Below are 14,467 nucleotides of genomic sequence, written 5' to 3'. Positions count from 1 at the left end.
ATAGGTTGAGGAAATCGTACACAAACATAATCAATGTGCGCGTCTATAATCTTTCCCATAGTTAATAACAATCATGCTATTTTTAGCTGTTAAGTGTATGTTTTTCTTCTGAAAAGAATACTTTTTCTTATGTGTTTGAAGCAAAAGATGATAATCGGTTTTAAAATGAGGTACATTCGTTATTCGGGTTTCGTTGTTATAGCTGCTGATATTTGTTTTGTTTTCTGCTTAAGAGAGTAAAGGAAAGAAATATTTTTACCTTTGTTAACACGCATATTCTGACAATCTATATGAGATTGAGCTCTTTTTAAGCTTCGTAGTCGCAAATGGGGCTTAAGTCAAGTAAAAGATAATACATTTATGTGCGAGCAATTTGGTTCAGTGTAGTCTGCTTTTCTTTTTGGCAGTTTTTGCTCATAACAAAGCTCAAAATAGAGGTGGGTCTACTAGATAATGATTCTTAAAGCATTCTTCTCAAGTCAAATCGCGCAAATCGGCTCTAGTGCTTGGGATCTTTGGCGCAACATGATTTACCACGAACACAATGGGCACACTAGCGACATTACTTATCTAAGGACTAAATAAATAATCTTATGTTGGTACAGCTCTTCTATCACTACGCGATCTGGAATCTCTTGTTGGCACTTCTTCTTTCGGAGAACTGCGTTTTGGCTGTTCCGTACTCGTCGGTATCGTTCCACCTTCACTCTCGTACATTCTCATAAGCATAACTGTTTGCATTCGCCGTCAAATCAGCTGTTTCTATCAGTCAGATCCCTTGTACCTAGTAGTGCTACAGTAGTGCTACCTATGGCTGCTCCCCCAGTCATCTTCAAGAGTAGCTACGCTAAACTGCTCTTTCGTGAGTAACGCTGTCTCAAACTGCTGCGCGTATTGCTGTGTTACGTACCGCAGTTCTTAATATTTTGTCGCGGCGTTAGACTTCGGCGGGTATTATACACCGGTGCGAACTTTGATGACGTCGGAGAAGAACCTGCCGTCGATTAGAACGTGGTCGATTTGATTTTCTGTCTGTTGGTAGAGTGGTCTTTGCGAGGGTGGAAGGTACTTCGGAAGTCCATACCAGTGGAGACTGCAAAGTTCAAGCACCGATAGCCGTTATCATGAGACACGGCATCTGATCTGATTACCGATCGCATCCTGGATTTGCAGTTCCATGCTCCAAGTTTCCAATAGTGATCCTTATTCCATTACGTAGGTCCATGCCAATTATTCCGATTTTTTTGTTATCTCTCACGTTGTATGTAACATGTTGTTTTCCGGGGCGGCTCGTTGGCCCTTTCCCAACCCTCTGTCTCGCCGATGCACCATTGTGTCAGCTCTGTTTAGAATCCCACGCTGACACCAGGACGATGATCAGCCGTTCCTTACATTGAGATCAGACGCTGTTTTGAACCGCAAATGATTGCGTCGCACCGTGAAGTTAAGTTAAGTGAAGTCAATTAGTTACTGTCGAATAACAACGTTGCCCAGGCAACATCAAATTGTTGTGTCCATGTGTCAGTTGTAATCATATGACTTGTGGAGGTGTAAGATAGGAACTTGTGAGGGTCGGAGCTAAGTTTGACGCTCGTTCCAGGTTATCACCATTTGAAGCTTGAAATAATTGCGCTAGATATTACTTATTTGAAAGGATTGACGATCAGTACTGAAAAACTGCCATCGAAATGTTAGAGACTTGTTAATTGTGTGGATTTCTTTTATATTTTGTTTTTTTTTTTTCATTTAGGTACTAAGATTCATTTAGAATTTGTTTTGTGTACTCTACCATAGTCATAGTATGGTCATTCTATCTCAAGTGATCAGGCAAATGTAACGACCCTCTTCGATTCGTTCCAAAATAAATAAAATGACTTGTTAAGGTCGAAACTAAAAAATCTAAAGTTTTGGATCGAATGGACAACCCTCGAGAATTGCGGGGCCCTCATTTTTTTCCTCTTGACAGAACATCATTTTCCATGTTTTGAAAAAAAAATCATATCTCAGAAACTATAGAAGCTGCAGATAATATTAGACATTAATTTTGAAGGTTTTTAAATTTAAACTCGAATGGCATTATCAGATTTTGTATACAATGCTGCCAGTATTGGAATTTTTACGTTTGAAAACTAAAGCAGTGTTTATCTCAAAATAACATAATTTTTTTTTAATCTGTTGCCATCAATGTGATCAGCGGAAAAATTTACACAAGATTCACTTATCCACAAAATGAAAGATGCAGCGGTGCTCTCGTTTCGAATGCATTTGAATGAGACGTATCACGTATGTTGGCGTTTTGTTTGGATTCAACGAACTCGTTACCATCAAAGTTGAATATCTCCGCAACGGTGCATAATGTATTTTGATGGGGATGCTTCGAGAAAAACACAGTTTTAGTTTTCAAACGTAAACAAATTCAATACTGGCAACATTGTATGCAAAATCTGATAATGCTAATCGATTGGAAATTTAAAAACCTTTGAAAATAGTGTCTAGTATTGTCTGCAGCTCTTACGGTTTCTAAAATATGATGTTTTTTTCAAAACAAGGATTGATGTTCTGTAGCATCTTCTTGTACATCACCAGTTTGAGCAATGTAAAAGTCAGATTTTTATCATGAATTGGCTCTGAGTATTTCACTTGGCAGGCCTTTAAGACCACAACGTTCATCTTAACAACGTGATTGTTGATGGGTTGGAGAAATAAAACTCTAGGAAAATTAGTTAATTTTGTTTTTGATGCACTAGGAAAAAACATCCATTTTTACAAGTAAGAAGATATTATACCTGGATTACGGAAATGCTTGTATTGCCACAAAACAGAGATTTCTCACATCTAGGTGGTAAACCAGGAAGATCTGAAGTAAAAATAATTTATAAGATTGGGCCCAAAATACTTCCTTGAGGTACACCAGCTCCAACAGGCAATCCAGCGGATCTACCGTCCAAATCGGCTCCGCGGCCCCCTTTGCGAACCACAGAGAGCTTCGCGGCCTCCCAAAAGAAATTCAGATTTAAGTTTCGCAATACGAGGCTGCGGTTTTTAGTCTTATATCGTCTTGCAAGGCTAATTTGTTGCACATCATTGTCCTAATACGCAGTAGAGTTGAAAATCCGCTCTCACTGAGATATCTAGAAAGAAATTTTAATCACTTGTCAAATTTACTAAGATCTTCGTGGCCCCCTAGATTAGCCTCGCGGCTATTTAGCCGGCCGCGGACTTCCAGTTGGAAACCACTGATATAAATAGTTAACCTGAAGAGTGCGGTCGGTCAAGTAACTTTGTATCATTTTAATAATGTGAAGAGAAAAACTGAAATTTGGCCTTTCGGCTATTGAACCATTATGCCAAGCCCTGTCGGTTGCCTGTTCTATGTCTAGAGAAGCAGTTTCAGTTCAACCAAACTGCTCATTCGCAAAAATTAAACTCTCATTACCATGTGTTATGTGTTTATGTTCTATTGAGAATTATTCTTTCAAAAAGTTAGCTTATAGACGAGAGAAAATTAATTGGCCGATAACTTCATGCGTCAGCTGGACGTTTCCTGGTTTTAATATTTGGCATTTTTCCCATTTTGTAGGAAAATGTGCTAACGCAAAGCAACTGTTCAAAATTCTCATAAAGAAATTTGAAGAGCTCTCGTTTCTCGGAAGACTTTTGATGAGGATATAGAAAATTTTATCATCTCCTAGTGCTCTCATGTTTTTGACGTTCTTGAAAATAGATCGTTCCGTAATGAAGTTTGTTTCCAGTACGAATACAGAAGAAATCTTGAGTGTTGATCTTATCATTCTTTTATGATCGGTACTTTATTTTCAATAGTATTCATTACGGTAGAATTTAAATTATGAACTCTACTGAGCAGAGCCATTTTGAGCAGCCATTTTCAATTGACAATTATCAGGTTATAGTGACGCTTTGACCCGTCGCTTTCAATTGAAAAGCTTTTGTATCATTTTCGAGCACTTCGTGAATCACATGAAACCCAGTCGAAAGCTCTTATTTTGACTTTGACAACTGAAGGGCTTGAAATTGATACAAATGCTTTTCAATTGAAAGCGGAGATTATCACCATCACTTTCACATGACGATTCTCAATTGCAAATGATAATGAGCGCTGACGGAGACAGGACATCTACAGGCCTTCATACAGTACTTCACGCATATATAGGAAAGAGGAAGTGACGTATTTATTGGATGCCATTGCCGTTCTAACTACGGCTTGCGACGACGCGATGCGGTGCTTATTTCAATTGAGACGCTCAAGGAAAGAAAAAAGTCTCTCTCTGTCACTCTCACCGCCAGTTGAAACAGTCATCAGTTTCATTTGAAATGATCCGGTGAGCAACAGACTGGAAAGAGAGAAAGAAGTGATTCGATGACAGAAGCCGGAAGGAATCAAGTGAAGATGAAACTGTTCGAATCGAAATGACAGCGCGAGATATTCAGTTTCATTGTTTTGTTTCGAGAATGTAGAGCCCTGCTATCGAGTATGTTTTTATTCATTCGTAATAAAGATGCGGTCACCACCTTTGAGCACTAGAATGGGCTTTGATCCTAAAATAAATCTAGGTTCCCGTGTAGCTTACTTTCCTCGAAATTTTTGGTGAACATTGGAACAATTTTAAACATAAATTCAAATGAAAATCTCAATCATGTTAAACCATCACAAATTTAAACTTAAAGTAAAGCTTATAAATAATATATTAGTTTTACGTAACACAACAACAGAACCCCGTGCCCTAGTTTCCAACTCATTCATAGGAGTAGGTTTCGCTCGTCAACTCGTTCGCGAATTGCACAAACTGGCACCACTGGCCGCCTCGGCTGCCCCTTCCGCATGCGGCTACGATGCGTTTGCAGCGCACTTGGCCGATAACACGACACACACGCGTGCGGACCGCGCTCTGCTGGCAGGCGCACACACATTGGCACTTGGCTCATTTGGCCGCGGTCTGGCTGGTCTAGTTGGCACTGGTCGAGCTGGGGATATCCCGCGGTCGGCCGGCATGCAACGATACTGTCACTGGCCAAGTACGGTACAATATAGGTGCCGTTTGCTGCGTTTCAGTTTGGCTCGAAAATAGACACTTTCGCTCTCTGGCTGGCGGACCTGGCAGTGACTTCTACCTGTGTGTCGAGCAGCATGGCGATGGCGAGAGCATCCGAATCCAACGCCAAAAGCGACGGCCGGCCGTCCGAGCGAGCATCGAAGAGATTCACGGTAGTAGTAGCGGAGCGTAGTACTATTTTAGAACTTTGCCAAGACCGTTATCAACCGAATGAATGAATGAAAAATCTAAGTTTTGTAGGGAAACCCAGGAAGGGAATTCCGGGACAGGGGGGGAGGGTGAAAGTATCGAGCCAACTGGTTAAGGGCGAGAGGGAAAGCGGACATTGGGACGGTGGCCAGGAAATAAGGCATGTGATGAATGAAAGTGATTTGGCTCGGTTCTTAGGAAAATGTTCTGGATTCTTTAGCTGCTTGCCTAATGGGTAACATTGATGGCGCATTAAAGTGGGGAGGGGTAGTTTGGCTCGTTAGGAGGATTCGGGATGTAAGTTCAAATTATCTGGCAAGAAGTAAGTTTTTTTTTTCTAGCTAACCGACAACGTCTGTGCTGGCGCTGCAGTGAGTCATGTGGAGGTGCAAAATGGGTTGGCCTTTAATCGATGCAGTAAATTTTGACTTTTATCGTTTTGTGGGGGAATGAATAACCCCGAGTTAAGCACAATCAACTCTTTTTCAGTAATTGCTGAGTTTACTCAGCCTTAAATCGATTGAGTAGATCTAGAATTCTACTGATGTGTTTTCTTAAGATCTTTATTAAATCAATACGAGATCGAATGCGATCATTTTCTCTGAAACATTTCTAAGGAGCTGCGAATAAAGTTGCAGTTGACAGTTCCTTTTTGATGATTTCTGAGGAGCACAGTAATTATGCAACACGAGTAACTGATGATTGCTGAATGATAACTACATTACACTAATTGAGCAGTCTGTGGCCTTTGAGAAGTGACATCCAACGGAATCCGTTTAGTGGCATTCGACCGTTCAGCGAGTGAGAGACTCAAAGGAGAGTGAAGGGCAGTGGCAGAAAAAAACCGCCACCGTTATACAAACACTCTGCCGTTTGCAACAGGCTGCCGATGCGAAGTGCAGCAAAAACCCCTTTTAGCTGCTCCGGACTCCGGACAAAGATTAAATAAAGACAATAACCAAACAAATCTCTTCGCACGTTATTAGCCTGACAAACTCACTTACTGGTGTTTATTTTGTGTTCTCCCTTTTGCATGGCTTCGACCGACAACTGACTGACGTTTACAAAACGCACACAGGAAGTTTATCATGGATTCCAAATCTTCGATCAAAGGTCCCTTTCTGTCACAGGTAAGGACGGCCGGTGCCGTCGTAGCTAAGGCAAAGTATAACCCACCCGGAATCCGCAAACCTCGAATGCGCTCGGGAACCGAGCGGACGGGGTCTGATTGGTTTTGTTGCTATACATATTAATGTACCCTGTTCCAGGAAATTCGATTCAAAATTTATCCGTTTCGGTCGAAAGGCAGAGCCACAGAGCGATTCGAGGTGTACACAGTCCGGAATTCGATCCTGAACTGGCAAGCCGCAAAATTCCGCCCCCGGTAATTGGACTCTAAATTGAAACCTGCTTAGCAGAGGAATGCAAATTCAATGAAATCTTTCAGTGTCTCTGCTGGAGGAACTTTCTTTGAAACTGCAATCCGATGCGCGTCCGTTTCGCCTTTCTAGTGCACAGCGAAATGGATCGCAATCAATTTCCGTTCACTTTACAATCAACTCTAATCTAATTGGTGATACTAAATGCATCAAACCAACCCATACCATTTTACTTTGCTTTGCTTTACTTTCCGGTCCGGATGCGACGATGGATCCCAACAGCAGCAAGAAGATTTCCACCCGTTCATCGAAGCTTTGTTGCCTTACGTTAAGTCCTTCAGTTACACTTGGTTCAACCTGCAGGCTGCCAAGCGGCGCTACCTCAAGAAGCACGAGAAGAAGATGACCCACAACGAGGAAAACAAATGCAAACGGGACTTTCAGGTGAGATTGGGTGCAACGAGTGTGACATAATTTTGGTGATAAGTCACAGAATGTCGTTTAAGTTTGTACATTATTTTACCGTAAATTATTCTTAGCAATTCGGAAAAATATGAATTCTGGGAAAAAAAGTTTCACAGAAAAACCAGATTGCAGAAAAAATATGAAAAATGAAAAAAAAACTAACTAAAAAAGTTTCTTTTATTGTTTAATGTTTTTAATGTTTTAGTAGCACTTTTTTGTACTTGAATAATATGTGTCGGAAAAAGACCTATTAGAAATTATGAATCATACTCAGAACATTTTTTTTCGACTCTTTCACAATTTGCTACTTCGTAAACAATTGCATGAATTTGTCTATGACAACTGTTTTACCGTTGTTTTCTTCGAATCGATTTTACGTCTTACAATGCATGAGTTATGCAATGTTTAAGAAGAGGACGAGCGCAAATATGTAAACCTTTAAGAAGTTTTTTGGCCATTATTCGGGAAAAAATCATTCCCGAATATTTTTCAGAGTAATTTCGAGCTTAGTCTTCATGACTACGAAATTTTCAAAGACCTTTTTCCAGGAATACGAATCTTAAATACAAAGGAATCGTGTTTGCTTTGTATTATCTATTATATTATAAAATAAAAAATACATTGAAATAATTTAGTGCAATCACACCTATCAATTCGTGGAATATCAGATGTTGATTGTTTTTACTTTTTAAAAATAATCAATGAAATTCACCTCACATGCATCCAGAAAACCGATGCCACTACCTTGATAGCAGATAAAGTATCTTGGAATTGCTGTGAGCAGTCTCGGCATACTCATCGTGTGTAACAAAAAAGGTTAATATAATTTGCACAGAACACTGAAGCATGTTGAAAAAAAACGGGTGAGTTGATTATTTTTTTCGCGCGCTAAAAGCAAATGCACACTGTGTGGAGAAACAAAATACGCAACATCAGAAAGCTTGTATTGTAAAGAGTAAGCGCATAAAGCTTCCGCAGAGAGACTTTCTCAATTGCAACTGATGGAATGTAGATAACGAACATTTGTTGCTCATTGATAAGGGCACTATGATGAAAATTCTAGCTGGGAAAACTTTTCTGGCTGTTTCCTTAATAACTTGTTCTGTAGCGTTTACGTAGGACTCTGCGCTATACTCACTGTGTTATGCTCACTGAGTTTTTTTTACTATCACGGTGCTGGTCTATAATAAATTTAGCCCAGACACAGTAAATTTACTCAACAGCACGCAGCTTTGGCTCGCCTACTCATGTGTGTAGTTATATTCCACACTCCCTACGCGCAATTCATCGCTCAATTTTTTTCTTGCTCATCGCAATGCCTACTAAAAACTGATGTGATGCAATTTATGTGTTGATAAATGCACAAAGATGAGTAAGTGGACAAGACTGGCTGTAAGAAAATTTAACAAAATTTCACTCCACACAGAAAGATAAAAAACTTATATTTAGAAAGTGTTTATTTCACTAGAATGTACTTTTTCACCAAAAGACTTTAAATCTAGTAAAATCTTGAATGAACAGAAGAAACAAGCTACGAACAGCTAAGAAGCTTTACGTGAAGTATAATGTAAAACTAGTAACATTAAACTTATTTACAATTAAACTGGATTTTGTAAGTGTGAGCGGCTAGACGGGTAGACTTCAGCTTGAAAATAAATTTCGGTGTATCAGCTGTCACCAACTCTTTTGTTTATTGGTTGTCTACATGTCTGGGAAAGAGTGAGTAGAATGTTATCTAAACTTATCCGGACCCTGGAAGCTTACCCCGGTTTCGAAACCTATATCAAAACTAAAAATAAAGCTGAATATTTTCCGGTCCAATAGAACCCCGCGAACAAAATTATCCCATTCGCGTCCCAGAAAACCGATGCCACAACTTTTCTAGCTCATATAGCTGCAGTAAGTAAATTGCAACAGAGCTGTTAAGGCTTTGAGCTTTCATACGTGCTGTTTCTTGAAAGGGAGTGGAGTCTTGAATCCTTGAATAAATATCATAAAGTCACATATAAATTAATAAAAACTAGATAAAAATCAAGTGAATATTTACAATTAGTAAGTCATTTTTTATTTAGCTGAAGCTATAAACAGAAGATCTTAAAGCTTGATCCATTTAATAACAAAAACCTTGAGATATCATTTTGCAACAAATTTATTGACCTTTGAGGGAAAAATACGGAAAAAATTATTCGTTTGAGTTTCGGATGAATTCACGCACTTTTCTTTTTATACCGCCAATCATCTTCTGCACAGTGGAACTGTCAACTCGATCCGCCATTTTTTTCCGCTATCTATGTAAATCAGCTAGTTGTACCGTTCTGGCACTTTTCTTCAACTTGTTATTGATCATCGCTCAGATCATCGCTAGACGAAGCTCTGGGCAATTCGGTGGGTTGATAGCTTTTTCGATGATATCAATTCCAATCTCCTTGTACCAATCCATGACTTCCCGGCTGTAGTGGTAGCTAACCAATCATGTAAATTAATGAACGGACCATCATGTAAATGGATAAACGGTGGAATCCGCTTCTGGACGCATTATTCCTTGTACATCGGCCATTCATAGTTGATCCGATGATGAAAACCTTAGTTTTTATTTGTTACCATCAGTTTCGAGTAAACTCGTCAGCAAACACGAATTTAAAACGCTTGGCGCCATCACCCTCGCGTTGCACATGTAGTATTTTTGTTCTGAGAGCTGTACAAAATCCATTTTTACGTATGTCTCATCGTCCATTAAAATACAGCGCGAATTTGTTCAAGACTTTCTCATCCAGCTTCCTAGTGCGCCGTTTTGCAACGAGATTCTGCATGAGGGTCCGGTTGGGGTACGCGCAGGGTTCGTCCGAACTGCTGTGTAAACATTCAATCGTAGCTGCTTGTCAATCGTTCCACTTCTGCGGTAGCGGTGATTAGCGCGATCCAGCGTTAGAATGTCATTAACTCGTTTCAGCACGCTGTTTGCGGTTAATTTGGGGAATTTGAAATACTATAAATTTTCTCACGTCCATCGTTCCATCGTCGAAAACTTTTGATCTATTGACTCGAACTTGAAGAAACTTCCACCACTATGTAAACAAACCTTTCTCATCGCTGCGCTGTCATTGGTTTCTCATAACCGCCACTAGAGGCACCACAGTAAATGGAAAGCTGCGACGAAATATAAAGTGGGTTTAACTTTATGGGTTTAAGATGTCATTTTGTGTTATTGGTAATATTTTTTGAATCACGACTATTTTGTGGAAAGGGTTTATGTAAAAATGGTACTGATAATTACGAGAATTTTTGGACCCAGAATTGTTTATCACCAAACAAAAAAAAAAAAAAAAACAATTGAAACCCGAGAACTTCTGAAAAAAAAATTTATGTTCATAGAAACTATATAAGTTTAGCTAAACGCACATCTGTTCAACTAAAGAACCAAAAATGAGACAAAATCTCTTTATTTTAAGTATCGACATCTAACGGTGCAGAGGACGCATTTTACACTTGAAATTCATTCAATATAAGGACTGTATGTGCTTTTCGCAGAGAGAATCCTTCCTTCTCCCCGGTACTGGTATAGCGAGGGTGCCTTTTCATCATAATCGTACAGTACCACCCGCATACGTGCAACGGTTTTTATGTAGATATATTTTTAATGAATTTTATTGTTGCCCAAGTCGAAAACTGAATATCTTGACTAACGACAATCATTTTTCAATATTGTACCTAATGTCGTAAGCAGTGCTGTGTGTAGCGCGTCTGATATGCATTACTTGCAATGTTAGGTATAAAAATCGGTACGAGAAAAAAATATTGTCGTTGGTCGAGAAATTCGGTTTCCAAGTCCAACGAAGATATTCAAATAAATCTACTAACAGGTTAAAATAGTTTCAACAGTCGCGAGGTGTACAATCTAAGGAAATTTGTCAAACAATGTTTGAAAGGTTTAAAGATTTTTAGTTTAATTTGTTCTATTGACGTTGATTGTGAATTGTTACTGAATTGCCGCTTTAAAGATCTCTTGAATGCGGTCATGTCCTAACTTGATTTTGATAGATTCAACTCTTCAAGATCACCTTTTTGCCTGGTCGTCGAAGCAAAAAAATATTTTTTTGGTGCATGTTCAAACTATTCAAGCGAACTGTTCGACCGATGCACTGTAAAATCAATGTAGGATGGAACAGCAATAAATGAATGCGAAAGCTTACCTTACCTTACCTAGCAGGCTAGAGCCGGGGTGGCTCGTGCTGTATCAAGAAGTCGTCTCCATTCAACTCGGTTCTGGGCTGTATGGCGCCATGCTCCCAGGCGTCTTATCACTCGTAGGTCACTTTCAATCTGATCAAGCCGTCGTGTACGCTGTGCTCCTCTGATTCTGGTGCCGGAGGGGTTACTGAAAAGGGTCGTTTTAACCGGGTTGTCGTCCGGCATCCTTGCGACGTGTCCGGCCCATCGCAATCTGTTAACTTTGATCAGATGTGCAATGGGGATCTCTCCTAGCAGCGCATGCAGCTCATGGTTCATGCGTCTACGCCATTCTCCGTCTTCAGTCTGTACTCCACCGTAGATGGTTCGCAGCACCTTCCGTTCGAAAACTCCGAGGGCGTTGAGGTCCTCTAAGAGCAGTGTTGTCGTCTCTAGCCCATAGAGAACTACCAGTTTAACTAGTGTTTTGTACAGTTTCAACTTTGTACGGCGGCGCACTCGATTGGATCTCATTGTCTTACGAAGTGCAAAGTAGGCACGATTTCCCGCTTGAATGCGTCTCCGGATCTCCTTGCAGGTGTTGTTGTCAGCGGTCACCAGCGATCCTAAGTACACGAACTCGTCTACCACCTCAAGCTCATCGCCGTCTACGGTGATCCGGGGTGGGAGGCTGACATTGTTCCCCTTGGAGCCTCTTTCCTTCATATACTTAGTTTTCGACGCATTGATCAGCAGTCCAATGCGCTTAGCTTCCGCTTTCAGTCTGGTGTAGGTTTCCTCCACCGTCGCAAAGTTTCGTGCTATTATGTCGAAGTCATCAGCGAAGCCGTTAAGCTGAACCCGTTTCGTAAAAATCGTACCACTCGTGTCGATGCCCGCTCTTCGTATAACACCTTCGAGGGCGATGTTAAAAAGCAAACAAGAGAGTCCATCACCTTGTCTCAATCCTCGGCATGACTCGAAGGGACTCGAGAGCATCCCCGAGACACGCACGTAACACATCACACAGTTCATGGTAGCCTTGATCAGCCGCGTCAGTTTATCCGGGAAGATGTCCTCGTTCTCGTGCATGATCTGCCATAGCTGTTCTCGATCAACTGTATCATGGGCTGCCTTGAAGTCGATAAAAATGTGATGCGTGGACACGTTGTACTCACGACATTTCTGCAAAATCTGTCGGATTGAAAAAATTTGGTCCGTGGTTGCGCGGGCTCCCATGAAACCTGCCTGGTACTGCCCCACGAACCTCCTTGTTAAAGGTGTTAGACGTTGGAATAGAACTTGGGAGAGTATTTTATATGCAGCGTTGACAAGCGTAATGCCACGATAATTACAGCACTCCAGCTTGTCGCCCTTCTTATAGATGGGGCAGACGACTCCCTCCATCCACTCTTCCGGCAGTTTTTCTCCTCTTCCCAGATCTTGGAAATGACCCAGTGTAGTGCTGTAGCGTTACTTTACCATGTTTGTAGAGCTCGCCCGGCAGGCCGTCTTTGCCGGTGGCTTTGTTGTTCTTCAGCCTCCCAATCTCCCGCTGAATTTCGTGGAGATCGGGGGCTAATACCCGGTCATCTACTACTGGCTCTCCCAAGTCCGTTCCAGTTCCGCTTCCGTTTGTTGCATCACCATTCAGATGTTCATCGAAGTGCTGCTTCCACCTGTCGACCACCTGGCTGTCGTTCGTGATGAGGTTACCTCCCATATCCTTGCAAAAGTCGGCTCGCGGCACATAGCCTTTACGGGATTGGTTAACCTTTTCGTAGAACTTTCGTGTCTCATTAGCAGTGAACAGCTCTTCTAGCTCTTCATGGTCACGATCCTCTTGCTGGCGCTTTTTACGTCTCAGGATCGTGGTCATGTCGTTCCTTGCCCGTCTGTATTTGACCAGAAAGATTGGGCACCGGTTTGCTGCAGAATTTTGTTCTAGTTAAGTTGCATATCTGTTCTGTGCTAAACGTCTGATCATGGATAAATGAAACACAATAAAGCTAATATCTTAAAAAAAAAAACAACAACAAAAAACAGGAAAATATGACCAGAACGGTTAATTTGATTGATTCAACTAATCTAAGTTGTAGACAGTAATTTATTCCTTTCATAAAAAATATACACCTTAGGCAAAAGAATGTGTAGAAAAAAAAACAACAATCATTATTAAAAATAAAATATCTAAAAAAAACTCACTTTTTATGTGTTTGATTTTTTTCTAGAAACAGTACACAGTATAAGAAAACTAATAATAGTATTCTGAACGTGGAAAAAAAATTAAAAAAATAAACTTTATCAAAAAAAAAAAAAAAACAAAAGGGCAAAATCTTTATCTACAACTCTGCCGAAGATACTGTACTGATCAAATCAAATCGTTTTGGCTCTAGAAACATTATATTATCACATGGTTGACTTAGGGAAACTCCCAAAGTTAAATTCGACCTACCGAAATTTGAAGCCCAGCACGTAATGAACGGGAACTTGGGTTTACCTTGGCTTTGACTCCTTTCACGCGATCAGACATTGAAATTTGTAATTTCGAATAAACGATATGGCGTTGTGAAGATGAACAAAACTGCTACCTGTATGCTGAAAAAAAGGTGTGATTTTTTTTTAAATAACTACTTTTTCAAATAACTAACTTTTTTTTAAATAACTTACGCTACAGCCAGGCGGTGCCACGTAGGTTAAAGAATGAAGGAATATGGAAAAGGGGACAGACTGTGCTGTGCAAACATGGCACCGAAGAAAATCGGCAAAGCAGCCAAGTTCAGATAGCTGGCTGTACAATTGTTGTTGACCGTAGAGCTAACCAAGCCTTCAGCTAGAGCTAAACCTAAGCTGTTACGTAATCCACTAGCTCGAAGTAAACTGTTTCCTTTCTCCTGCCAAGTACAATCGGCCCTTCTCAGCGCCACAATGTTTTTGGCGCTTGGTTCGGTTTGGCTGCATGCCAACAAATTATTAAAAATTGCTAGCGAGTGCCAGAAAAATCATAACTATTTCAACTGAATAATTTTGAGGCACTAAAAAGTGCCATTGGTGTATCATAATCACAACACAACAAATTTATGCTGCTCTTAGTGACCTCCCGAGAGGTATTATCGATTTCAATTTGCTTGAAATAACTAGTCGTCACGTTATTGCTGCCATGGATAAACTAAAATTATCTTTCGCTGTTGGCAC

At 40.4% G+C, this 14,467-nt stretch overlaps 1 protein-coding gene across 1 annotated transcript in view; it reads left to right on the top strand.

Annotated features, from left to right (window-relative positions):
- Positions 1 to 14,467, top strand: part of LOC129721625 (nuclear factor 1 C-type) — a 67,963-nt gene that overhangs the window by 5,891 nt on the left and 47,605 nt on the right. The window contains exons 2-4 of the mRNA XM_055674388.1: positions 6,340 to 6,391; positions 6,530 to 6,645; positions 6,923 to 7,084. Coding sequence (XP_055530363.1) covers positions 7,043 to 7,084 — 42 coding nt within the window. The 5' untranslated portion in view covers positions 6,340 to 6,391; positions 6,530 to 6,645; positions 6,923 to 7,042. The remainder of the gene's footprint in view (positions 1 to 6,339; positions 6,392 to 6,529; positions 6,646 to 6,922; positions 7,085 to 14,467) is intronic.

The sequence above is a fragment of the Wyeomyia smithii genome, chromosome 1 (genome assembly GCF_029784165.1).
Source record: "Wyeomyia smithii strain HCP4-BCI-WySm-NY-G18 chromosome 1, ASM2978416v1, whole genome shotgun sequence".
Lineage (NCBI taxonomy): Eukaryota > Metazoa > Arthropoda > Insecta > Diptera > Culicidae > Wyeomyia > Wyeomyia smithii.
The sequence above is the reverse complement of the archived record's forward strand: the minus strand, read 5'-3'. Positions and strand labels throughout refer to the sequence as shown.